We start from the raw sequence: 25,380 nt of genomic DNA on the forward strand, positions 1-25,380 counted from the left end.
AAATTAACGCAATTCCAACAGATTCTGACGCAGCTTTTAGTGTTGTGTGTTGGCTCGAAGCTGCTTTTGCCTCAGAATCCGTTGGAATTGCGTAAACATTTAAAGAGTTATGATACTCGAAAGAATGTCAACACTGGAGCTAAAGCCCAGGTGTTTGGGTTAAATTAGTCAACACTTGCCAAAATTGCAATGCTACGCTGGATAAGCAATCTGATTTTGGGGCCTTTAATGCCGTTAAAAGGAAGTCGGTACAACCCAAGTGCTTTTGAGCCATAGGCCCTAAATTGATGGTCATTTAGGTTTTTTTCTGTTTGCGCTCAGAATTATGGCTCAGTTATTGATCACGTTTTAAGCCACAGAGCAGGCCCACACCATTATACTACTACCTCCAAGCTCAGCTGTTGTTATAACTGCTTTTTAAATGCTGTGTTGGTTAGATTCTAGTTGTAGCAGGTTGCACAATTTCCGGAAAGTTCTTCTCTTGTCTCAACAGAATATTTGGATTTTATGACCTAGACATTTTTTACAGTTTTGTGTGGTCTCTTTCATCTCGTATCATGAGCTCTGACCTTTCTTGAGAAAACTTACACCTGCAGTTCTTTGCATCTTGTTCTGCTTCTTAAATATCCTTTAAATCATGGAGCGCCTTTCCATTTGTTGTTCAGGAATCTAAGCGAAACCCTAATGCCTTGGAAGAGTATTGTTAAGATGTTCACACTGATGCATCTTGATATTTTCGTTGGTTTATTTAGTTCCTATTATCTGCTTTTGACAACTTTCAGCCAGGCTTTATTTGGTGTGCATGGATCCACCAACCATTCAAAAAACTATTCTGCTAAAATCAAACTCTAATGCAATTTTGAACATTTTAACATAGGAGTCAATGGGGAAATTGCTTTCTTTTGAAACCAGCCCCCAGTGGTCAATTGAAGAACTTCAGCATTTTGTACTTGCAGGTTTACTTTGAATATAAAATTGAGAGGTGGAGGATGTCAGCTTTTTGTTTTTTACAATTGGTCAAGGCCCAAAGCTGTAAGTGAACACCAACTCTCAGGTGTTTTTTAAAGTGTGTGTAAAGAACCTGTAAATGGAAAACAACATTAATACGCAGCCTTTTCTCAGTCAGTCTCTTATCACCTGCTGAGATCCTTTCAGCTTGTGGATGTCAAAAGAGAACATCTGATATTACTTCCTGCCCTCTGACCCCACTCTCACCACTATCTTTCTCCTTTAATTATTGCATCAAAAACCAACTGAATGAACTTTTCTTTTCCATTAATGGGATAACAGCTTCCCTTCTCTACCCTTTGAACTTTTTTAGCCCTAAAAAGAGTGCCTCGTTTGTTATGGAGGTATATTTAAGTCTGTCTTGGAGATTTAGAGCAGATACAGCGCTGGCATACCAGTTGTTGACATCATGATGTCAGCCTTCTCTGTCCTGGTCACCTTAGTGCTGTTCTCTGAACTGAACAGCCGCCTGATTGCTTTGCCATCTTCCAAGGCAGAAGATGCAGCAGACCAAGATGGCCTGGACTCCGTACTGGATGATGAATCTGTGATGAAAGCAGCCATGATTCGTCCAACATACAGATGGAGTCTCATGTTGGACAACAATGTGAAGGATGAGGAGAGCCCCCAACTGGTCGTCATATCGGTGAGTTACGTACAAACATTCCACCATTAAAACAGCCATAAAAATATATGATCAAAGAATTAGTTTCAATCAAACTTTATTCAAATGTACAAACAGGTAATATTGGCTGCAGGTTATTCTGCTGGAATAGTTTATTTTATATTTTTTAACTCTACCAGTTCAACTTGTTCGATATAGTGAAAAGAAAAGAAAATGTAAAAATGCCCAGATATATCAAATATTTTTTAGGACAATAATTCATAACTTGATTTAAAAAATAATAATAATATGATGTCATAGACAAATTTGCACATTTACATACCGTATGACCCATCAAACTCATTGAATATAAGTGTGCATGTTTATTTATCATTTTTTCGTTGTACCTTTAAAGTCAGACTAGGCTTAAGTTGGTGCCTGATTTTTGTAGCGTCCACTTTGAAGGCGAAGATAAACTTTACCCTAAAAAGTTAAGAGGAAAAAAAACAGTTCAGAAAGCCACTTCAGCCATGAAAATATTGTCTGACATGAAATGGGTTTGTGGCCTGAATAAAGTTATTTAATTACATACAGTACATACATGGCGTGAGTTGTATTTGTGACCGTACCCTATTTGCGGAATTGTCGAAAAAATCCTATTTTCATTCTTTACACACACAAAAACAGTTAAGAAAACTGTCTTGGGTTAGCCAAAGTACCGGACCAAACTATTATAATGATATACTATAAATAAAACTAATAAATCTGATTCTTTTAGCAGAACATATTGATCTGAGCCGTCTTTTTTGCGCAGTAACTGTGTCGGAATTCCTCTAAAAACCATCTGAACGGTGCAACAACGGAGGAAATCTCCTCTCCTCTGTGTGACTGAACAATTTACCCTTTGAATTGGCAAATGTCCTGCAGTCCACGGCTAACTCAAGGCTTTACGCACACTCCAATAAAAGTATTTTACAGCAGCACTGGAAAATACTATCAGCTGAAAAGGTCAAATGATCACAAGTCTATAAATGGTTTATTGAAATCGCAGCGGGAAGAATGATGATATGCTGGTGTTCCATCAGAGATTTGGGTGCTGCCGTTTATCTGGACTGTATCTGGTGACCGCATCTCCCATGTGTCATGAGCACAATAGCTATCTATGTGGTAATGGAGCGATAATGGAGACAACAAAGACATCCAGATGTTTTGAAGCTTTTGGAGGCAAACGGGCCACCGTGTTGTTGTAAAAACGAGGGGAACGTGTTTGTTCCACTTTACTTACGTGTGGCTTGGATCAGCTGACGAAACGCAGATCCAAACCATGTGCTGGAAGTGAAAGGACAATCTTCAATAGCTGCAGCTCCACTCCCAGAGCCTGGAGTGAGGGAATGAATATGAGCTGCTGTTGCCAGATGTAATAACCCATTTGTTTACTGCAGGACACGAGGCTGAAGGGGCGAAGTTTCCGGGGTCTGAACTCAGCCTTCACTCGAAGACTAACTGAGAGAAGCCCAAGCGACTATAGCATGAACATTGATCGGAGAGACAAAGACCTGAACAGTAAGTCTTCGATTATTATATAAGCTCTTGAGTTGCGCTCACACCGGGATCAGGGAAGTCCAGTTTCAATGTTAAGTCAATGTGCAGACACAATCTGGCAAAAGTCATGGTTTATCAAGAGTTCAAATATCTGAACTTAGGCAAAGAAGACACAGTGCATCAACCAATCAAGCACTCTGCTTTCGCCCATGAACGTGTTGATGATGTATCAGGAGATGGAGTCTAAAACCAACGTGGAAGAGGATCTGATTGTTTGCCTCAAGAACTTTACGATATTTTTCTAAGTAGACAATAAATCAAAAACACACTGAAGCCCATCTTGCCCCTGGAGGAAGGTTGGCGCCAGTGTTTGGCAGCGGAGCCGCAATTAGCGTGTGAATGTGTCTGTGAATGGGACTGTAACTATAAAGCGCTTTGGGCCTTCAAGGAAGGTAGAAAAGCGCTATATAAGTATACGCCAGTTACCATTTATTTCTATTTTTACCCTCCTTGGACTAATGCGTCAAACTAGATCATAGACAGATGGAAGTACAACTGAAACTGTCCGTCATTCAGACACAGGTCCTGCAGTAGATGGTTATCCTCCCGGTACAGGCAGAGTCTCTGAATGATCTCATGAACCCAGACGTGGTTACCGATGTTTTTGGCCGGATCTAAATTCTTCTCCTACCCCCACGGCTTCTCCCTACCCCTCCAATTGTAGCGATATTTGGAGGGGCATGGTTGTCCGAAATAGTTGTTTTAAGGGCTAACCCTCACAGTGGAGGGATGGCGAGCCCTCCACCATGAAGGTGTCCTGCTTTGCACCGTGCTGTGGAGGAGAGGCACTTTTCTTTAGGTGGGTGTGATCTGATGAACAGATGTTTACGTTTAAATGTTTATAATGACTTTTTGTTGTAGCATAACCGTTTTAAAGGTATTAAAAGCGATGTTTTTATGTATTTTCTGAGCACTAGCAATTCCGTGCTAATTGAGCTGACTGGCGACTATTGACTCGTCATCAAGTGGGAGTACAACCAAATTAAAAGACACTAGTTTTTCAGAACTCTCCGTTTGGAGGGCTAAATGTAGGGGTAGGGAGAAGATGCTAGGGTAGGGGAAGAATTCGGATTTGACCTTAGTAGAGCTCTTCAAAATGAACAAACCTGATCTCTTAACATCATCCATGTCTTCGATGCACTGTAAATGAGCTAAACACTCATGTAGCTATGAGGCTAAAAACTCATGGATACAGAGGCAGAGATTCCTCCCGCACAAGTCAGAGTATCAAGTTTATGAACACATTTTTGGACTAACGTTGGGCAGCGTCAAAAGAGGCGTGCAATGCAAATTTGACTTGCAAATCATGTTTGGTGTGAATTAAAGTTGTCAATATTCATTAAGTCTTTGCTTTTTTTTTTTTTGCAGTGCTGCGATGTATGATAGGAAGAGTGTATCGGCCTTGTTGGAGTTCATAACTTCTGCTGCAGCTGTTTCAACATCGTCACGAAGAATTTCTTCCAATTGTGTGTCAATGGAGTAGAGAGCAGGACAACCCCCTTGACTGTATCTGAGAACTGGACGAGGTGGCTCCTCCCCCCTTGTGTTTCAAACAGGAAGTACCCGCTGGGTCCAAGAAGCCAAAAACCCATACTATGGAGAAATAAACAGCTATTAGTCAGTGATTCTATTTATCATAATAACTGTTCTTGCTTTAATACCTTTTTATCATGTTCTTGACAATCCTATAATTTATGATATTTTTCGATCGTTCAAGTTATAAACCAACCAATGGGATGCCTTTATAAAGGTAGGTGGTGCCTGCTGGCCCTCACGTCCAACGTTTGAAATGTTTGACAGATTTTGTGTAGGCTGCTTTAAGTGGGCTATTCTGATTGGTGAGAGTGGTCCCCAGAGAAACCCAAACCAATCGCAGCTCACTGGCAAGTCTGGGTCCAACATGTGGGTGTTTATATCGCGAAAAAAAGGCGGCTGAATTGGCTTCAATTGGTTGGAGCAAGAAGTTAACCATTTTTTATGGGTGACATCACACTCATTCTGTCCAGTTCTCAGATACAGTCAATCAGACAAAGAAGTGCAACAAAAGCAAAACTTTATTTCAACAAATTTATTAGGCAAAAGTTGAATTTAAATTAGAAAAAAATAAAGTGCAATGAAGAACCACCATGTGACATTTTAATGACTCCCTGTTGCAAGAAACTCATCTGTGCTACGAGTGGATGCCAAATTCAAGTCATAAAAACACATTCACTACAAAAAATAAAAAAGTTTTTCAATAAAAATAAATATTTTAAGATGAAATAGTCTCACATCAACTGAAAAAAAATTGTTTTTTTAATACATACACCTGAATATTAAAAAAGTAGCTCACCTTCAAAAATCCGGACTGAACAAAGAAAATAGTCATCTGAAATTAATAAAAAAAGGTAGATCAAATCACTACAAAACTGGGGGTCACCGTCAACGTCCAGTGAAATACCCCCGTGAAGGATCCAAGAGAGCTACAACATCCTTGCAGCTGTCAACTATAGCATGCACACTTTGAATTACATAACTGGAGGCAGCAGCTGTTGAGAATTCCCTCTAGAAGCAGCTGGAGTTGATTTCACGGTAAGTCTGTAGGAAACTGCTCCATAACTTTATCCTTACTCTGATCATAGGACAGGTAAATAAGAGTAATATTTAACACTCTCCCAAGTCATTTTGGTTATTTTGGCGTTAAAGAATTCCTCCTGATGTCCACAATGTAGGTTGCAGACATTTCAACTAACTTAAGGTTCAAATTTGTTTCAACTTATTTTAACTTACTTTAACTCAACTTCGTTGAGATAAAGTTTATTTAATGGAAAATGATTTTCAGTTGCATCATGGGATGTAGTGATCAAGAGTAAGATGGGTTAAGTGATTACAACCTTTATCTGGAATAAGATTTTAAGTAACTACAAGGATTTTGTCAATTTCAACAAATTAAAGTTCACCAAGTAGTAAAAAATGATTTCTTTCTGTGCCAAAAATTCTCGGGTTGATTGTTGGCGAATGGTAGAGACTGGTTAATCATTTGGTTTCTTTCACATTTAGAACCTATGAAGCATTATCAAACAAAAAGGAACAAAAATTTAATAATAATAAAAAAAAAAGAGTCTATCTAAAGGCTAATGCTAAAAAAATTATTAGAATTTAAACTCTGAAGAAGCTGGTTAGCTTCCCCTGACCAGCAAGCAGTTTGGTTTTCTTGGATGCCTTGCTGACATTTCTTCCTGGTCCTTTAGCAGACACTTGAATGTGCCGATTCTTCTCTGGAGGCTCGTTTTCTGATCCGTTGTCTTGGCCGTGATCCAACTGCTTCCTCTTGTTACTCTTCCTTTGCATCTGTACGCCAGTTTTTTTACCACCACACGGAGCCGTACCCTCGTTTTGAGCAGCTCCAGTCCTTTGCTTAAGGCTGGCGGACGCCCGCTGTCCCGTATTTGGCTCCTGTATCAGACTGGTAGACGAAGACTCGACTGTTGAAATGGAAATAATTGTCAAAACGTTGGAAACAGACACAACATTTGCTTTGTGGTCAACAGTTGGGTTTAAATTTGCACCTGTGGCTCCATCCTTCAGATTTGAGCTAAAACGATCATCATGGGCTGTTTTGGTCTTTGGCGTTGGGTGCACACAGGTAGAGACCTGACTGAGGCTGGGAAAATCCAACACTCGGCTAAGTGGAAGCTCCTCCTCCTTGTACGTGCACGCAAACTGGGATCGGACAACCCGGTCTCTGGCCTGAAAGAAACAACGAAACATCTCACATCTAGCCGATTTGGGTGCATATCGGATGATCCATCGCTGTTCATGTGACCCTGGACTTTTGGCTAGTAAAACGAACTTTCTGGCTTCTTCTTTTAGTGAAGAACTCATTTGCAGTAAAACCTCAGTAAGTGGTTTTCCATCTGTGCTGGTTTTTAATGGCTCAACAAGAAAAGGATTATGAAAACAGCTTGGAGCTGTAATACCTCATTTTTATTGAAAAGCAAAACATGCTAAAGAAAATGTAAACCTCGTCCACGTAATAAAAAAACATTTGTTGCTTTAAAACTATATTATTTATTATGGGATCAAGCCGAAAAAGGGGACCCAGCATGTTTATTGTCACGAGTTTTTATTAAACAACCAACCAACCAATCTGAAGCTTTTGCAGATTTCAATCAAAAGACCATTTTTCCATTTAGCACCACGTTGACCTCAAATGTAAGAATTATGATGAGACATAAAAATTCACGGCAAGTACAGTTATTGTGGCAGTAAATCTTCCGACAGAGCCTACAAAGTTTGCTTCATTTGTTTAATCCCATTAAATTGAATGGGAGTGGACTCGTGCTACAAGCCACTTGGTCCTTACTTGATGAACTGATCAGGTTCCAGTTAGTTTTGATTTTCAAACCCTGCTAAAGACCAGCTAATGTCTGTTTCCACTGTGATCAAACTTGTATGACTGCATGACTCCAATGACCTTAAAACCAAGTCCCAAGCAGTCCAATGACACAAACCAGTAACAGGCAAAGGGTCCAAATCCAGTTTAAAGCAGCACATGGAACTGATTATCCAAGAGCAGGGTGCCCAGGCCTGCTCATTGAAATCTGCTACAATTAACACAGCTGTACTTGCCATTCATAACCTGGAGGAGGTGTGGTCAGGCAATCCAAACCTTGAATCGACTGATCATTCAATCAGCAGCATGCAAGTCAGGGTTGGATAAAAAACAGAGTAGCGTAGAAGACCTCAAGGAGCAGGTTTCCCTCTGACCTGCTAGTTTTACATTATTTTTATAGGCACTTTCAAATAAGGAATTTTCCTACATAGTTGGTTCAAACGGGTACCAAAAGCTTTATAACTTAATTCATTCCAAAAGCTTTATAACTTAATTCATTCATTCCAATCACTTGGGAATTACTTGGGGAGGGCGTTTTACCCCAAACAAACTCCAATCAGGAAGGAAAAAAGGACAAAGAACTAGTCCCACTACTAATTCAAAGTAATACAATGTCCAAATGTATTGTAGATAAGCGCTGCACAAATTCACATGTATCAAAAAGACAATATCCCCTCTGCAGACCACCACCTTAATGTGAGAGCTTAAGTGATCTTAGGAAATTTGCCCCTTGTAGGGCCTACCATGTCAGACAAGTCCTAGGTAACAAGCCAGACCTGGAACCGTCCAGAACCCCCAATGAAAGAACCAAAATCAATATCAGATAACGTCGTCCAGATTGACATCACTGGGGTCCCTCTCTGTAGCCAGGACGGAAGTAGGCGCTACCGGTTCAGTCTGGCCCTTTTCCAGTGCCTGAAGCCCCGATCCAGTCTAGCCCAAAGTGAGGAAGTGGGATCACTCCCATGTGGGTCCGTCACCTACAGGAGAGCTCCAACCCCAGTAATGGACTATTGTCCATTAATATTGAAGTTTTATGAGAGTGAGCTTCTTCTGGTTTGCCCCGTGGTCTGACTTCTATCCTAAGTTTGAAGGAAAGTGTTTCCATCACTTATTTATTTTAACTCTCTTCTGCCGATTGGTCTGGTGTCTGTACTTTCACACTGTCATCGAACTGTACTGGAGTCCACTTGCAAACAAAGACCTGTTATTTTTTTTTGACCTGCTTGCTCATTTTCTCCACTCCCTAACCCCCACCCTGGTCTTTTGTACATGGTCATTCGCTGGGTGTCTTCACCCAGATATTTGGAATTTTTGAATAGACTACGAATGTGTTATATAAAGTCCAACTCAATCACTCGCTTTTTTATTAAAAGTCTTCCCAGTGGTCTTTTAATTATAATTATGCCGTTTTTTCCCCAAACTTTTTCAAATCATCATCCATCAATAGAAAAATGCCACAAGAACATGTTAAAAAACACGAAAACCACTATTTTCTTTGGAATTGCTCTTTTATGCCATCTTTAATCAAAACCTTTATTGTCTTTTTATTGGTAAAGACTAATGCAGATCCTTAAATAAACAAAAGGTGGGCTTTAATATTTGTTCTTGCATTTCAGATTTTTTCATATAACCCTTTAAACCTTTCTTTCTTTGAAGGTTTCACCCTTTTGTACTTCAATAAAGTTTTCCCCAATGATTTATATGAATTGAAAGGCTGGTAAGTCGCGCATTAGTCTAGTTTCACTCTCAAATCACCATTACAAGTCCAATACCTCATTAAAAAGGCTTTCTAAGGAGAAAACATATTGTGTAGTCAATGATGCTGAAGGCTACAATCTCCGCCTCGGGGCAGTGGGATCCTCAGACTTTCATCTGCTGTTTGATCAACGTCTGTTTGGGATTATCCCAATCCAAGGATTTCATCCTCCGGGCCAGTGGGCCACAGTAGGAAAGAAAAAACCAACATTACCGATAAGAGGAGCAAAAGGACGCATAGTTTTTTCTGATGGATCTTGGAAAAGAGTTTCATAAAAAACTGTAAGGCAATAAAGAAAAAGAAGTCCTAAGTTTAAAAAAAAATAAAAGAAGGTAAATCATTAGTTGATCAGGATCATTAAATTCACCTTTGCAGCGGGGAGCAAACAATGCTGATGTCCTAAAATCCCCCTCCCCCGAGTCTATTTGACCTAACGTTCCAGACACCTGGCCAACACATTCCTGACGGGAGCAACAAAAGCAGATGTTATTGCAGCTTTACGTTTGCACATCTGCGCTCACGCAGGTGCAGGACAGACGAACAGGTGCAGCGCAATTGTTACCATGTTTTTAAACATCATTCCTTTTGTTGGAAGGGAGGGATACCTTGCAAAGGAGCGCAAAGCCTTGATCGTCTCTGGCTTTTAAAAGCAGATAGGAGAACAGCGGTGTGTTCCAGCTGACGTCAGGGGATGGTGAAACTGCTGTCCAGGTCTGCTCGGATAAAGTGATTTAGCAGACAACAGGAAACAATAACCTTTCAAGTTTCCCTTGCTAGTCGAGTTACGCGACTGATATGGCATCTTCAAAGGGAAATTGATGCAGAAAGCTTCCGCTGGCTGAGTTCAGGAAGCGGTGAGCTGCCCAGGGACCATTACTACGCACTCAAACAGGAAGAGAGCCAGATTGTGGGGAGCTAAGATGACATCTGCTAAATCCATCATATAAAAGGAGCCATTTCACAAAAAGTGCAGTATCCAGTGTTCCGAAAACGAATTTAAATCAGCTGATTGTGTTCTTGTGAAGTAAAAAGTTCTACCCTTCAATTCTAAAATTGAATGCTTTGATTGGGAGTAAAGTTGTAAAGACTGTTGTTATTTTAAAACCTGCATGTATACGAGAATTTATTGTTTTTTCGTTCTTTATTTTGTAATTGAAAACCTTTACAGAAGGTGGAGACTTTTTACAGTTTTTCCTTTTTTTAAGTAAAAGATTAAATTGTCTAAAACACCTTGTTTAACTTAGTATATTTAACTAAAAGTGTTTTCCTTTACAACTATTTTATAATTAATTTGTTTTATGTCAGCAAAATAGTTTTTTTTTTAAAGTTAATTCTATTTATTCAGAAAAGAAAATATTGTTCTTTAGCCTTAACCAATCAGAATATGACTTACCTTAAAAGACGTTTGACATTTGAAGACATTTAAAAAAAAAATTGTATTATAAAACATTTTTTTGATGAAAGAATTTTCGTTGACATTATAATGACTGTATAAAAGAACTAGACTCAGTGACCCGCCCACCATGTTGTTCCAAACAGGAAGTACCCGCTGGCTCCAAAAAGCCAAAATCCCATAGACATCTATAGAGAAATAAAGGGCTGTTACTCAGTTATTCCATTTGTCAGAATAACTATTCTTGCTTGTGATAGCATTTTTTTTTCATGTTCTTGATAATAATATTTTTTTAAGGGTCGGTTATAATCTGATTGGTTATAAACTGACCAGTCAGATGCCTTAATAAAAGTAGGTGGAGCCTGCTGGCCCCCACGTCCGGTGTTCGAAACATTTGATTGACAGATTCTCTCAAGCCCACTTTCAAGTGGGCTCACTCCTGGATGGTGAGTTGTTGTCATTAAATATTGATTCAGACCGACTTGGATCAATCAATGGCTACCAACGTCATCTGGGTCCAACATGGCGGCATTCGTGTCACGAAAGAATGGCGACTGAATTGAATTCATTTGGTTGGATCAAAAAGCAAACCGTTTTTTGTGGACGACGTCACACTCACTCTGTCCAGTTCTCAGATACAGTCAGTGATTGAGGTGCTTTGGTAAATCCTTTTAAAATTCATTCATTGTTTAAAGGAAACATGATCCAAAGTGTAAAATAATGGATGGATTTATGTCACTGTTGGTGTTTCATAAAAAAATGATAAATATTTACTCTGAACTCTGTGTCAAACATTTAGATTTTCATTTTACGTCCATCTTTGCTTTTATTCCTCAATTTCAGCATCAACTAGTAACCAAAAAGGAGGAAAACATTCCAATATCAAAAGCTTGTTTGCTTTGAATCGTCAAACTGCAGGTAAAAAATCATGAAATTATTCAAGCTGACTGCACAAAAGACTCCCAGACTGATATCAGAAGCAAAGCAGTCTGCGCTTTCAGCAAGTTGCCTCCAACAATGGAATAATTTATTGTCACAATTGGATAATGGTTCGAATCCCCCACAAATGATTCATTTTATGTCCTGGATTAAAAGAGCCCATTCAGACCAACACTGAGAACTAAAATGCAGCTGTGCAAACGGGAACAGTGGAAGTCAGTTGTGAGCTTCAACTAAGCAAATAAATAACACAATTCCACTGAGAAATTACAGGATGTAAAGACATTATTTTGAAGGTTTACACATCTAATTCAGCTTGAAATAACTGATGGTTGGGATTTGGGGCTGTTGGATGAAGGGACCCGTGTTACCTTGGGTTTGAGCAGGTTTAGTCGATTCTGGACTCTGTTCCTCAATGGTTCTGGAGAACCTCCAGTAGACACTTGAGGGGATCTGTGGAGAGCACCACCAGAGTAGCAAAAACAAGGGTTTAATAAATGAGAAAAGCTTGAAGCTTGTACAGCTACTCTCACCAAAAAACCAGCTACTCAGTCATTTCTCAAAACACTCATCCCCCTTAACTCCAGCGAAGTTCAATTTCCAACGTGCAGAAGATGTTTTCACAAGGATCAGCCATTAAGTATCATCCACCTCTGAAATCCTGTAGCTCCTTTCAAACATCGCCAGTGGCTGTTATTTCGTAGTATTTCTAAAGCAGATGTTTAACCAAATAAATTGTTCCAGTGTGATGTGAGAGGATTTTCCTCCATATGGTTTCACTGACATTTGTCGAGTCCCATGTTGATCTGGTTGCTGCTTCGGGGGTTTTCCCACCTTAACGGTGTAGAAAAACAGCAAAATCTGTGTTGACTTTTTCCCATCAGACATTGAGATCTTTTTATATCCATGACAGACTTTAAACGCCTAAAGGTTCTCTTTGACACTCCTTAGAGTTGGAGTACAAAAAAAGAACATTTTATGATTGCAATACAAAAAAAGAACTAATAACTTTTGTATTTATAAAGGATTCAACTATGTATTTGTTAGCAATCATAGCTGTAAATGCTCTATATCGTATCCTTATCTATTGTTCGATATGATCAAACGTTTTAGTACAAAGTTCGTCTGATGACATGGTACAAAAAAATTAATAAATTGTAGCCACAAAATTGGTGTGTAAACATAATATTAATTTGTAAGTCCAAAATAGTTTTTTGGCCATTTGTGGCCATGAAACAGTTAAAACATTCTAAGGAGAATTCATTCGCGGCCATGCAATAGTTCAAACATGCTAACGAAGTAACTTAATTATTTGTGGCCACAAAACGGATAAAAGTGTGCAAACGAAACATTCATTTGTGCCTACAAAATTGTTTAAACGTGCTAACGAAATAATTCGTGGCCATGAAACAGTTAAAATGTTATAAGGAAATAAATCATTTGTGGCCACAAAATAATTAAAACATGTTAGCAAAATACCAATTCATGGCTACGAAATACTTTAAATTGATGTAATGGAATAATTCATTTAGGGCCACGAAACTTTTAAAATATGCAAACAAATACTAACTTGGGGCTACAAAATAGTTAAAACATTGTTAAGAAAAGATAATTAGTGGGCTTGAAACAGTTAAACTGTCCAAACAAGATATTTAACTTGTGGTAGTGAAATTCTTTTTTTAGAGATATTTATTTCGGTTATGTTAAACAAACAAACTTAAAAAAAAACATTAACATAAGCAATGTCAACATAAACATTGAAAAAAAAATAAACATTGAACAAAATTAACCGAAAAAGGTGTTGGGCGAAGCCAAGGCTTATTTCCCCAACCCTGAATACAAACATCACATTTACCTACAAATTGTTAGAACCTTAAATAAGAAAAGAAAAAGGAAGAGGAGAAAAACAAAAAACAAAACAAACAATTCTCAAAATTACCTCACAACCAGAGTCTCTCAGTCCAGAAGGTATTTTTGATAGATTTTAAATTTATACATTTTCGTAAACTGAGATATGGAGTTTGCATTCTTCAGAACGTCAGATAATGAATTCCACATGTTGACCCCCTGAACAAAAATACTATTCCTTAATGCATTAGTTCTGACCACTTTCTTTTTAAACATATCTTTACCCCAAAAATCATAATTATTAACTTTTATTTCAAACAAACTAGTATTTTGGCAGGTACACATTGTTTTTTTACTTTAAACATAAAAATTCCAGTACTAAGATCAACTAAATCCAAAAATTTAAGTGCCCTTAATTTTGGAAATATTTGTTTTGTGGATTGGTTGTATGAAGAGTGGTTTACAATTCTAATTGCTTTTTTTTTGCAGAATAAAAATAGGTTAAAGTGTTTGACTTGTAACTATGCCCCCAGATTTCTGAACAATAGGTCAAATAAGGAATTATGAGGGAACAATATAGAATATACAATGTAGCTGTGTTTAAAAAATACTTGACTTTATGTAGGATGGCTAATGATTTGGACAATTTAGAGAGAACATAAGTTATGTGTGGTTTCCATGATAATGTATGATTCAAAATGACTCCAAGAAATTTTATTTCATTTACTCTTTCAAGAACAACATCCTCAATTTGTAACTCAGTTTTCTATATCCAAATATAATGTACTATAATGTGCTAACAACCCAGGAGAGTGTACAGAAAAGATGGAAGGAGTATTTTGAGGAGCTGATGAACGTGGAAAATGACAGGGAAAGAAGGGAGGAAGATGTGGTTGTTGTGGAGCAGGAAGTAGCAGAGATTGGAAAGGATGAGGTTAGGAAGGCTCTGAAAAGGATGAAGAGCGGAAAGGCTGTTGGTCCTGATGACCTACCTGTGGAGGTATGGAAGTGCTTAGGAGAGACAGCAGTGGAATTTCTAACGAGGTTGTTCAATAGGATTTTAGAGAGTGAGAAGATGCCTGAGGAATGGAGGAGAAGCGTTCTGGTTCCGATCTTTAAGAACAAGGGTGACACGCAGAACTGCAGCAACTATAGAGGAATAAAGTTGATGAGCCACACAATGAAGCTGTGGGAAAGAGTAGTGGAAGCCAGGCTTAGGAAGAAGGTGGAGATTTGTGAGCAGCAGTATGGTTTCATGCCCCGTAAGAGCACCACTGATGCCATTTTTGCTTTGAGAATGTTGATGGAAAAGTACAGAGATGGTCAGAAGGAGCTGCATTGTGTGTTCGTAGATTTAGAGAAGGCATATGACAGGGTGCCGAGGGAGGAGCTGTGGTACTGTATGAGGTCGTCTGGAGTGGCAGAGAAGTATGTCAGAGTAGTTCAGGACATGTATGAGAGAAGTATGACGGTGGTGAGATGTGCTGTAGGTCAGACAGAGGAGTTCAAGGTGGAGGTGGGACTACACCAAGGATCAGCTTTGAGTCCCTTTTTGTTTGCTATGCTGATGGACAGGCTGACAGACGAGGTAAGACAGGAATCTCCCTGGACAATGATGTTTGCAGATGACATTGTAATTTGCAGTGAGAGTAGAGAGCAGGTGGAGGAACAGCTAGAGAGGTGGAGGTTTGCTCTGGAAAGAAGAGGCATGAAGGTCAGTCATAGTAAGACAGAATACATGTGTCTGAACGAGAGGGATCAAGGTAGAAGCGTTAGGTTACAGGGGGCTGAGGTGAAGAAGGTGCAGGAGTTTAAGTACTTGGGGTCAACAGTTCAGTGTGATGGGGAGTGTGGAGAAGAGGTGAAGAAGCGAGTGCAGGCAGGTTGGAGCGGGTGGAGGAAAGTGTCAGGAGTGTTGTGTGACAGAAGAGTGCCAGCAAGACTCAAAGGAAAGGTGTACAAGACAGTGGTGAGACCAGCTCTGCTCTATGGGTTAGAGACGGTAGCAGTGAGACAGAGACAAGAGGCTGAGATGGAGGTAGCGGAGATGAAGATGTTGAGGTTCTCCTTAGGAGTGACCAGGTTAGACAGGATAAGGAACGAGTACATCAGAGGGACGGCTCATGTTGCCTGTGTTAGGGACAAAGTCAGAGAAGCCAGACTGAGATGGTTTGGACATGTTCAGAGGAGGGATAGTGGATATATTGGTAGAAGGATGTTGGAGATGGAGCTGCCTGGCAGGAGGGCAAGAGGACGGCCAAAGAGGAGATACATGGATGTCTTAACAGAGGACATGAAGTTGGCTAATGTTAGGGTAGAAGATGTCCATGATAGAGTGAGGTGGAAAACGATGATTCGCTGTGGCGACCCCTGATGGGAAAAGCCGAAAGAGAAAGAAGAATGTACTTGGTTTTATTTTTATTTAAAGACAGTTTGTTTGAATCAAACCATTGTTTGATTGTGGATAATTCTTTTGTTATGTCTGAAAGAAGCTTTTCCAGATTATCTCATGATAAATACAAAGTAGTGTTGTCAGCATATAAAACACAATTTAACAAATCAGAAACTTTACAAAGGTCGTTTATGTAAAAAATAAATAATATAGGACCCAATAGGGACCCCTGAGGTACTCCACGTTACAGGACACATATCAGATTTTTTGTTATTGAAATAAACATACTGACATCTGTTAGTGAGATAACTTTCTAACCAGGAATATGCTATTCCTCTAAAACCATATTTCTGTAGCCTACTAAGTAACATAGTGTGATTTAATGTATCAAACGCTTTTTGAAGATCAACAAAAACGCCTACCGTAAATTTCTTCTTCTCTATCGAGGAAGAAATATGATCAACCAGCTGCATTATCGCCATTGAAGTGGATCTGCCAGCCCTAAAACCATATTGATCCTCATGCAATAAATTAAACTTTCCAATAAAATTATTAATTCTTTTAACAAAAGGTTTTTCTAATATCTTGGAGAATTGAGATAGTAGTGAAATTGGTCTGTAATTTGTAAATATATGGCGATCTCCATTTTTAAAAATTGGAATAATTTTTTCTATTTTCATGTTATTTGGAAAAATGCCCTCCCTAAAAGACATGTTAAATATATGAGTTAGTGGTTCAACTAAATAGTTAAAACAAGCAAACAAAAGAACTATTATGGCTACAAAATAGTTAAAATGATCCAACAAATCCAACAAAAAATAAACTAGTGGCCACAAAACTTTTAAAATGTGCAAACAAAATACTAACTTGGAGCAACAAAAAAGCTTAAACATTCAAACGAAATAATTAACTAATGGCTGTGAAACTGTTAAAATGTGCAAACAAAATAATTAACTCATGGCTATGAAATAGTTCAAATGATCTAATGAGATAATTAATTAGCGGCCATAAAACAGTTTAAACATGCTAACCAAATAATTAATTGTGGTGATAAAATAGTAAAAACGAGCCAACATGATCAATTTATAGCCATAAAATGGTTACGATGCATAAAAGAAATAGGCTACTAATTAATGATATTGACATTTTCGTCATCTGTTGGGTAGTAAAATGGACAGAGTAATGCTACATGATGGACAGAGACTGTATTCCTGAGTTTTATTTTAAGTTGGGAATGAGCCATGAATGTGTTCTGAAAAGCCAGACCATTGAACGGAATCATCGATTCCATGAGATGGAATTTCTTTAGACTGTTTTTCTATCATTGTGAGGAACCTTTTGAATTGGAAGTGAGCTGAGAGTTATAGTAAATATTATCCAATCCTGCCCTTTGACTTTACAGAGCTCAGGCTGATGGGTTCTCTTCCATTTACAAGAGTCTTTACTCCCTACAGTCACCGCATGCTTGCTTAGTGCAAAATAACTCAGCCTGTTTTCTTAATTGTTCTTCTTCTCTTCAAAAGTAGATCAAATAAAAGCTGTTTAGCCTGAAATGGACTGAATTTGTTTGTACATTTTAAACCGGTGTATGACCCCGCCCCCAGGATGATTGATGAGACTATGCTTTGCAGTATAAGTAGAATAGAGGCATGTATAGCATCAGAACTGGTTTTGTATACATACTACACACATCGGTTTCAGAGTTTCTTCTCATTATTCGTAACATGACACAACTGAAATCTACACGCATCAGTTGGTATTGGGACTGACCTGAACAGCAGGAGGATGCATGTTCCCTCTGACCCGCTAAGGACCGGCTGGTCTTCACACAGCAGGTCCGCCTTGTTCCGACACGGTGGAGTGAGAGCTTCTTCGTCCAGCAGCGCCATCAGCACCTTCACCGTGTCTCGCCCTCCGTATGCGGTGGCGTGATTGACCGCATATGCTTTTGGCTGAATGTGATGAACAAGCAGAGCTCTGTCAGAGCAGCGTGCGAGGGAAGATGAAATGTGTGTGAAGGTGGAAGCTTCGTCTGGCTGGAAAGCGGAGGTCGTCCATTACCCTGGCAGGGCTTATCCCCGTCCCGTTTTCGTCAGCGGGCCGTTTCTGGATCTGATGTAGCTGGAAAATCCTTTCCGTCAGCTCCTTCGAGGTTTCCTCTGCGGCAGCGTACACCGGTTCCCCACTGCCGCGTCCTTTAACCAAAGCGCCCCTGATGGCCATCACCAGCCTGGCTCCGCATGCGCTGGTGATTCAACACAAAGACAGTCAGAGACCTCGCCATGCGGCGGAAACATTGTAAAAATAAGGGAGTTTGTAAAAGTGGACACTTTCTGGGACGTGTGCAGGTTCATCTGGAGAGAATTATCAGCGTTCGAGGGTTCAGCCAATATTTATCAACATGAGTGACTCCAGAAAGCCCCTCTCCACTAAAGATATATTGCAGCTTCACTGTCAATTGTTTAGGAAATGACTTTAAGAGCTTGGGGTAATTGTTTCAAAGTCCAGCTGAGCTTCATTTCCCTGCAAAGCATTGCCAAGGTTAACAGCTTTGAGGCAGATAATGGGCTCCAATTCACCGTAAGGTCACAACAGCCACCCTTACAGTCTGTCGGCTGTGAAGGTACGAGATTCACCGGCTTAACCTCCACCCAGCATCCACAGATTGTGTGGTGGAAGAAAGGCAGAGAGGGCCCAACCCTGACCCAGCTCCGCTGTGAGCCAGTGGAGCTCGGTAACAGAATCACTTGGGAAAACAGATGTTCGCCGAACAAGAGGCCCTGAACTCACCACAGAAGGTGTTTGTATGAGGAAACACAGTACTCCACTGAGGGCGCAGAGGCGCTGCTGTTGAAAGACGTATGCTGGCCGAGTTAATCAGTGTCTCATTAGACAGGAGCTCTCTCATCAGCTCGCCTGAACTGAGAACCCTCAGAAGAGCAGTGAGAACTGCACAAGCCTCACTATGTGCTGGAAAGGCCTCGCCGCAGCGCTCGCATTGAACCACCGGGTCTCGATGACGGCGTGCGCTGCCGAGCCAAATGCCTCCACATCAGAAATAATCTGACGGAAAGGGTAGTGATCAGCAGATCTTAAGGTTTGATCATCAAAGCGCGGTGAGCAGACAAAGGCGGGCTTTGATGCTGACCGTTATCATGTGGGGCACAGATGGGAGTCATTCAGGGATTTAAGAAAACTAAAGAAGGCTGCGGGAGAGCAGGTGGATGTTTATGGTCGCAGGTGCAACTCCAGAGCACTGGTGTTTGGTGAGCTCTAGAAAATGCTTCCAACTGTCCATTACAGAGTGAGGATGAAGGATAAGAGGCGTAACCCAACATTAAAACTTAGCGAGGCGTATACAGCCAAAGATTGAAGTAAGTAAACAAAGGCAAACTATCAAACTGCTGTAAACCTTAGCCAAATAGAGTCCAGAGAGTACCGTAAGGACTCAACATAAAAATTCAAAAAAAAACACACGGCCATTGAACCCGTGTTCAATGTTAAACAAGTTGAGCTTTGACCAATCAGGCACTCAGATTTGGTACCTATGTATGGATTCATTTACAGGAGTACTAACTGTTGATCATGAATTGATCATGAAGGAAAAATGAATAATTGCAGTTTGTGCCCAGCTGAAGTTCTATGACACCAAGTCTTTCATATATTGGAACGGGGCTGTAAAAAAAAGCCTGGAGCAGGATTTGCCGGGTTTTACACAGCTTTGACATTTCGCACAAAGCCCCCTTTTTTTTTAACTGTAAGTACACGCTCTAGTATCACGCAACGACAGTCCAGTCTGAGCACCATATGCCAAAAGTGCATTAAGGAACCTACATCCAGCGCTCGTGACTGCGCATCACGTGTACGTGGCATAAGATGGCCGTACAAGCCTCAAAGCAACTACAAGACACACTTGCGCCCCTTTGCGATGCGGCTACTCCTCTCTATGACCCTCCATGGGGCCAGACAACCCAAAACCTGCAGCTCGACTCTTAGTGGGGCTGCAGGTTTTAGGGTTGTTCAGGCCTGTGGAGGATCGTAGAGAGGAGTAGCCGCATCGCAAAGGGGCGCAAGTGTGTCTTGTAGTTGATTGGCTGCATCGTAAGCGGAGCACAGGTGTGACGAAAATGGAACCTATCATTGTTCTGTATGTGCTAAATGTATCCTGAAGTATTCACAAGACAAATGAAAGTTTGCACGCACCTATGATGTACGAGTGATGCTGTCGTATTGTGTCCTTACGCAACACTATATCCTTTAGTAAGGTGTGAATACTGGCCCGTTATTGAACCGTGCAAATGCGCATTCACGGGATGTGAATACCTAGAACGCCCGTGAGTAGCCACACAAACTACAACCGGATTGTCTTAATTCCTCATTTCTAATAGTCTGGCTGCACTGAAAAGAGTGCACATTGATCACCTGATCAGCACTAATGGGTTCCTTGTGTCGTCCGCACGATTTGGGGTGTTGAAAATAGGCAGCCCGTATCCACCCACAAGGGCAGTTGAGACTAAGGCTTTAGGAATTATAATAGTGATAAATCTAGAAACTCAAGTTAAAAAATTTTATACAAGTCTTTTCGAGCAGTTTTATCAGAAAGTGTTTTGTTCAGGGAAGCAGACACTTGACCTCATCTCATAAAAATGGTCTGTTTTGAATAGGTTTGTAGTTAAAGTTGGTTCGATGACTTTAAGCTGCATCTTTAGGGAGGCAGCTGATAGTCATTTTATAAAAACTCTGTGCTCCCCTTGTTCCTCCCGTGTTACATGTCTGCTAAATTGATGCTAACGTGTACTAGTTGAGGTAGATCCAAAACTTATTAACATACTAAATCTGGTTCTGCTTCTTGTTTGTATGGATTTCTGTTTTGCCAGATTATCCCCAGAAATCTGTAGGGCAAGTGATTGTATGTGTGGGTGAGGACGTTCTGCTTACCTGGGATCAGGAATCTCGCCCAGGATTTCTTCTAAGCTGTCCATGAACTGGATGTACTCCAACAGGCCTTTGACGTGCCTCCTCAGCGGGTTGGACTCCGCTGGAGCGTAGCCTTTTCCTCCGAGCTGGATGGCCCGGATGAAGGATGTCAGAGCCTGCAGAATTCCGGTCAGAGCTTGGGCTTTCCAGAGACACGAAAGGCTAAACACATGGTAACCGTGAAAACTTTACCAGGAAAAGGGAAGTGCCGTTGTCCCGTGCAGCGTGCCTGATGTCTGTGAACGCTTGTTGTCCAAGATTGCGGTTGGGGACGTTGAGGGTGAGCGCCAAGGCTAGGTCATTCTTGGAGTTGATAAGCAAACTCAGGTAGGAGCAGAAAACCCGTCTCACCGCCATTTTCACCTGTAATCCAGCAAAAGATGATTGGATTGAAAAAAAGGAAAGAAAATAAAGTTTGAAGTGACGATTTTTTATGCTAAAGAAAAGGATCGGCTGTTAAAACCCTGTAGAAAACTTGAAAAAAATTTCCATTTATGACTTTTTTCTCAAAATGTTACAACTTTATTCTCTTAAAATATTCAATTTTTCCCCCTCATAATTTTAGATGTTTTTTTTCTTGTAAAATCACAACTTATTTTTTTACTCATAATCATATGACTTCCCCCTAATGATTGCAGGTAAACAACGTTAGATTCATTGATTTCAGTGGCTGTAAAAGGCTGTAGATTGAAAAGTTTTTTAGTTTACGATTTCATTTTAGTCAATCTGCAGGTTCTGCAGTTAAAAAACATTTCTGCAGTACTAACACTCTAAACTTTTGATGTTAACAAAACCAAATAAGATTAATCATTGTCTCTGTTTTGCACAGACGAACCAATAAAGGAAAAAATAAACTATAAGAAAAAAAACCCAACTGAATCCCTCCAAAGTGACATCAGCATATAAGTAATAATACAGCCGTAAGTCCTCAGTAAAAACGTAGAAATTAGCGAATGACAGGAAAAGGAAGCAGATTGTGTTACAGAAGCTGTTATTCAGCTGCATGCTGGGATGTGTTTTTCGCATCTGTGTGGTAATTGAATTCACACTGCTCTCCTAAATCTGAGTGATATGATATAAAGTTCTTGTCAATAAGAGCAGAGGATGGCCACCTGACTGCTATAAAAAAAAAGGCTGGGAAAGTTCAAATGTGGATTATTGCCTGAGGGGGGCATTTAGTTTTACTAAAACAACTTTATGACAGGGAGAAGTGGAAAGCGGGGATTCCTTCAGGGAGCTTATAAGGAAAAAAATGAGTTTCATTAATGCAGAGAGGCTACCTGGGAGCTGCAGGGCCTGCTTTTACTGGATGGTGTTGATGGGAACTCTGGGAGCTCCGGGTTTCCTGAGAGGAACCCACACAGCTGGATCTTGGCACGAGAACAGAGGATGTAAAAATTATTGATCTCTTCACAGCGACTTGTCTTCCAGAACCTGATTTCAGCTCACCGGGCTCACCAGCTCCTCTGGGTCCAGAACTTTCAGCTGTTGGCACGTAGCGAGGACATCGACCAGGTCCACAGTGTTTGAGCTCTTCAGGAAGGAGTTGTACGCCTCCAGGATGACATCGTGGTTCTCCAAGCGTGCAGAGCTGGGGGGCGGCAGTTGAAGCTTCTCGACCAATAAGTGCTTCCAGGCCATCAGGACATCACTCAGAGACACTTGGAACTCTCCGCCGCGCTGTCGCAGGAAAAGAGAAAGCAGCAGCTGTAACGCCGGAGCCGATCCTTTCCATCACAGACGGACCTTTTTCTGCCAAAAATGAGCCATGAGCGGTCTCAATCGGAAAGCAGTGGTAGTGTCACCACTTCTGATGATGGTCTGTCTCAGGGCTTGGATAGGATTCATCCCTCCTCGTAAAAACATAGGAGTTCACCTCAACAACAAATCATCAACAGTTTTATATGTTAATTTAGAGTTTAATGTGCTTTAACCACATTTAAATTATTTGAGCTCTATTTATTGTTTTTTTTTATCCTTTAAGACCTAGTCCAATCATCTTCTGATCTATTTTCAAACCATTTCCAGTAGACTTTTAATTATGATTATGCATTTTTAATCAAAATTTTAAAAATCTGTGACGTTTTATAGGACAGAGTTTCTGCAGAGTTCATTAGCAATTCACCCCCATCAGTTGTGGGTGGGACCACATCAACAAAATCTGAAAAAAGATTTGTTTTGATTTGCCATTAAGCAAGTAAAAATACAATTCTGGTGTCATGTGATAAAATAATAAATTCTCTGTGGATTTAGAACAATTGTTTGACACTTTCAATGAAAACAGGCTGGTATGCAGCAGGAATGCAAGGATTCAATTTCCCTAAGGTTTGGTTCAATGGTGTAGCATACGTAACATACGGTTATGGCTTCCCTCCTGTTAACGCTTCACACACTCCCAAACTAACATTAGCGGTGCAACAAAGATGGCCAGCAATGTTGGAGCTATCCACCCATACAGGTTTGAGCCAGATACCAGCTCAGACGAGGAAAACAAAGACGTCCATGGATCTAGTCGTCCGTAAGAGGATGCATCAGAACGGAGCTATTTTCTACGTCACAAATATACGATCATTTTCAAACAGCATCTGGTTTTGAATTTGAATAAAGAAATACTCAGAAATTCAATGTTTCAGCTTAATGTTGTTTATATATGTTCTCCATCCTGAGAAAAATACCACAAGAACATGTTAAAAACACCACAAACACCATTGTTATTTGAGTGGTTCTTTACAGTTCTATTCTATAAATGTACTTTAATGACAAAGAACGGCAGCCACACACACCAGTGAACCGACATTGTCATGGTTGACGGTTTCAAGTGCCTAGGTCACATGTGTCAAACTCAAGGCCCGCGGGCCAAACGTGGCCAATTTCTTAAAATAAAAAATTAAAAATTGGTGTGTATTTATTCATATCTAGGGAGAATTGGACTTGAAATATGGGATTGGGCAACTATACATTAGGACTCTCCATATAACCTAACCTGTCAGAATCAAATTTAAAAGGATTTATGCTAAAGTAGCAAGCAAATATGTTTTCTATGCAACTGTAATTGTCACTTTAAAAAGTTATAATAAACAAATAAATGAGTTATTTAACATTGAGGAGTAGGTACATTTGTTTTTCATTACATTTAGTTACATTTATCATTTATATCTGGCCCATTGAAGACAACCACTATGCCGATGTGGCCCTCGGTGAAAATGAGTTTGACACCCCTGGCCTAGGTGTTCACCCTAGCAATATACTGATGACCTTTGTAAGAAGGGACAAAGTTACCACCAACTTCTGAGGAGACGGAGGTGGTTTGAACTCTGCTCAGGACTTTTTCTGACTCTGTGCTTGCCTCTGCTCCCCTCTATGCCGTTTTTCTGCTGGGAAACGAGCAGCACCGGTACTGAATAGGCTGGTCAGGAGGACCAGGTCGGACTCGGTGGGTGAGAGGAGGATGTCAATCAACCTCACATCCATCCAGGACAACAGCTCTCACCCACTGCAGCTGACTGTGAAGGGACTGGGAGGTTCCTTCAGCAAAATATTCAGACACCCCTAGTGTAGGCATGAATGTTACCGCAGGTCATTTATTTCATCAAACTGACCAACTCCTCTGTGTAACTAGGTCATAAAAACGGTTTATTTATGTATCTATTTATTTACTTGCTTGGTGATTTGTTTTTCTCCAGAGAGGCCATGACAGGTAAATTTCTCCTCTGTGAGATTAATAAAGTGGAACAGCATTTATACATTTAACAGGAAAGAGCACAGACTACTACCTTTTTGTTAACGTCGGCCATGGCCAGCTGAAGAACCATCAGCATGCTGTCAGCTCCATGAACCGTGGTCCTTTCAGACTGTGAAACTCTGTGGCGTTCCCTCCTGAAGGTTTTCACCATCAGGTTAAGTCTTTCTCCTAAAGCTTCCATTTTATCCTTAAGTAAGAGGTTACAGAAGACACAATAAATACATCTATCTTTGCATCAAACACGTTATTATTTAGAGCAAAAAATGCACAAGAAAATGGTCAACTCAAATGATTTTTGCACTGAAGAACAGTAACCTTGTTCAAAGTACCCCCCCCCCCCAAAGGTTTTGTATTCTCAGCTTATTTAAATCCTCTATAAATATGTATCTGTATAAATATATATGCGTATAAGGTTCAGGTATAAAAAGTCACAATAATAAAAATAAAATAAAATATTACCTATTTAAATAAATATTCAAACCTGTTGTGGTGTTTCAATGTTTCTGCCGAACTAGGCGCACACCGTAGAGCAGCTGTTTTGAAATTTTAAATGACGATGACGTTTAACACCTTCTAGCCAATCAGATTTCAGCAAACTGCATCGGACGCTTCCAACAATAAAAAATAAATCAGAATCAAATGTTCAAACCAGATTGATTATATTTATGTTTAGGAACATATTTGTCGATTTATATTTTTGTTCCAAGTTTTCTAATGTTGTCTATAATTTGATTCGTTTAT

General features: G+C 40.1%; 2 protein-coding genes across 4 annotated transcripts; one reads left to right on the forward strand and one right to left on the reverse strand.

Annotated features, from left to right (window-relative positions):
* The first annotated feature begins 1,362 nt into the window (after positions 1-1,362).
* LOC101163216 (pro-MCH 2-like) lies at positions 1,363-5,338 on the forward strand. The gene is made up of 3 exons (XM_004083265.4): positions 1,363-1,654; positions 3,055-3,175; positions 4,583-5,338. The coding sequence occupies exons 1-3, from the start codon at positions 1,418-1,420 to the stop codon at positions 4,630-4,632; spliced, it is 408 nt and encodes a 135-aa protein (XP_004083313.1). The 5' UTR covers positions 1,363-1,417; the 3' UTR covers positions 4,633-5,338.
* Positions 5,272-25,210, reverse strand: parpbp (PARP1 binding protein). 3 transcript variants are annotated; one of them, XM_020714171.2, is made up of 11 exons: positions 25,121-25,210; positions 24,671-24,826; positions 22,356-22,577; positions 22,178-22,267; positions 21,090-21,260; positions 20,859-21,013; positions 17,982-18,165; positions 17,691-17,872; positions 12,052-12,133; positions 6,763-6,943; positions 5,272-6,678 (listed from the first exon to the last, which is right to left on the reverse strand). In XM_020714171.2, the coding sequence occupies exons 2-11, from the start codon at positions 24,818-24,820 to the stop codon at positions 6,353-6,355; spliced, it is 1,743 nt and encodes a 580-aa protein (XP_020569830.1). In that variant the 5' UTR covers positions 24,821-24,826; positions 25,121-25,210; the 3' UTR covers positions 5,272-6,352. The 3 variants fall into 3 exon arrangements, with proteins under 3 accessions (XP_020569830.1, XP_011489576.1, XP_020569829.1); XM_011491274.3 differs by having other exon boundaries at positions 22,347-22,577; XM_020714170.2 differs by having other exon boundaries at positions 22,347-22,577; positions 25,099-25,175.
* Positions 25,211-25,380: the final 170 nt, after the last annotated feature.

Source organism: Oryzias latipes, chromosome 23 (genome assembly GCF_002234675.1).
Source record: "Oryzias latipes chromosome 23, ASM223467v1".
Lineage (NCBI taxonomy): Eukaryota > Metazoa > Chordata > Actinopteri > Beloniformes > Adrianichthyidae > Oryzias > Oryzias latipes.

Bases quoted from the DNA above. Each gene is read 5' to 3' on its own strand.
- LOC101163216 (XM_004083265.4), top strand. From the start codon at position 1,418: ATGATGTCAGCCTTCTCTGTCCTGGTCACCTTAGTGCTGTTCTCTGAA. The intron at 1,655-3,054 runs GTGAGTTACGTA...TGTTTACTGCAG, and splicing joins CCCAACTGGTCGTCATATCG to GACACGAGGCTGAAGGGGCG. The intron at 3,176-4,582 runs GTAAGTCTTCGA...TTTTTTTTGCAG, and splicing joins GAGAGACAAAGACCTGAACA to TGCTGCGATGTATGATAGGA.
- parpbp (XM_011491274.3), bottom strand. From the start codon at position 24,820: ATGGAAGCTTTAGGAGAAAGACTTAACCTGATGGTGAAAACCTTCAGG. The intron at 22,268-22,346 runs GTGAGCTGAAAT...TCTCGTGCCAAG, and splicing joins CAGAGGAGCTGGTGAGCCCG to ATCCAGCTGTGTGGGTTCCT. The intron at 6,679-6,762 runs GTGCAAATTTAA...CCATTTCAACAG, and splicing joins TCTGAAGGATGGAGCCACAG to TCGAGTCTTCGTCTACCAGT.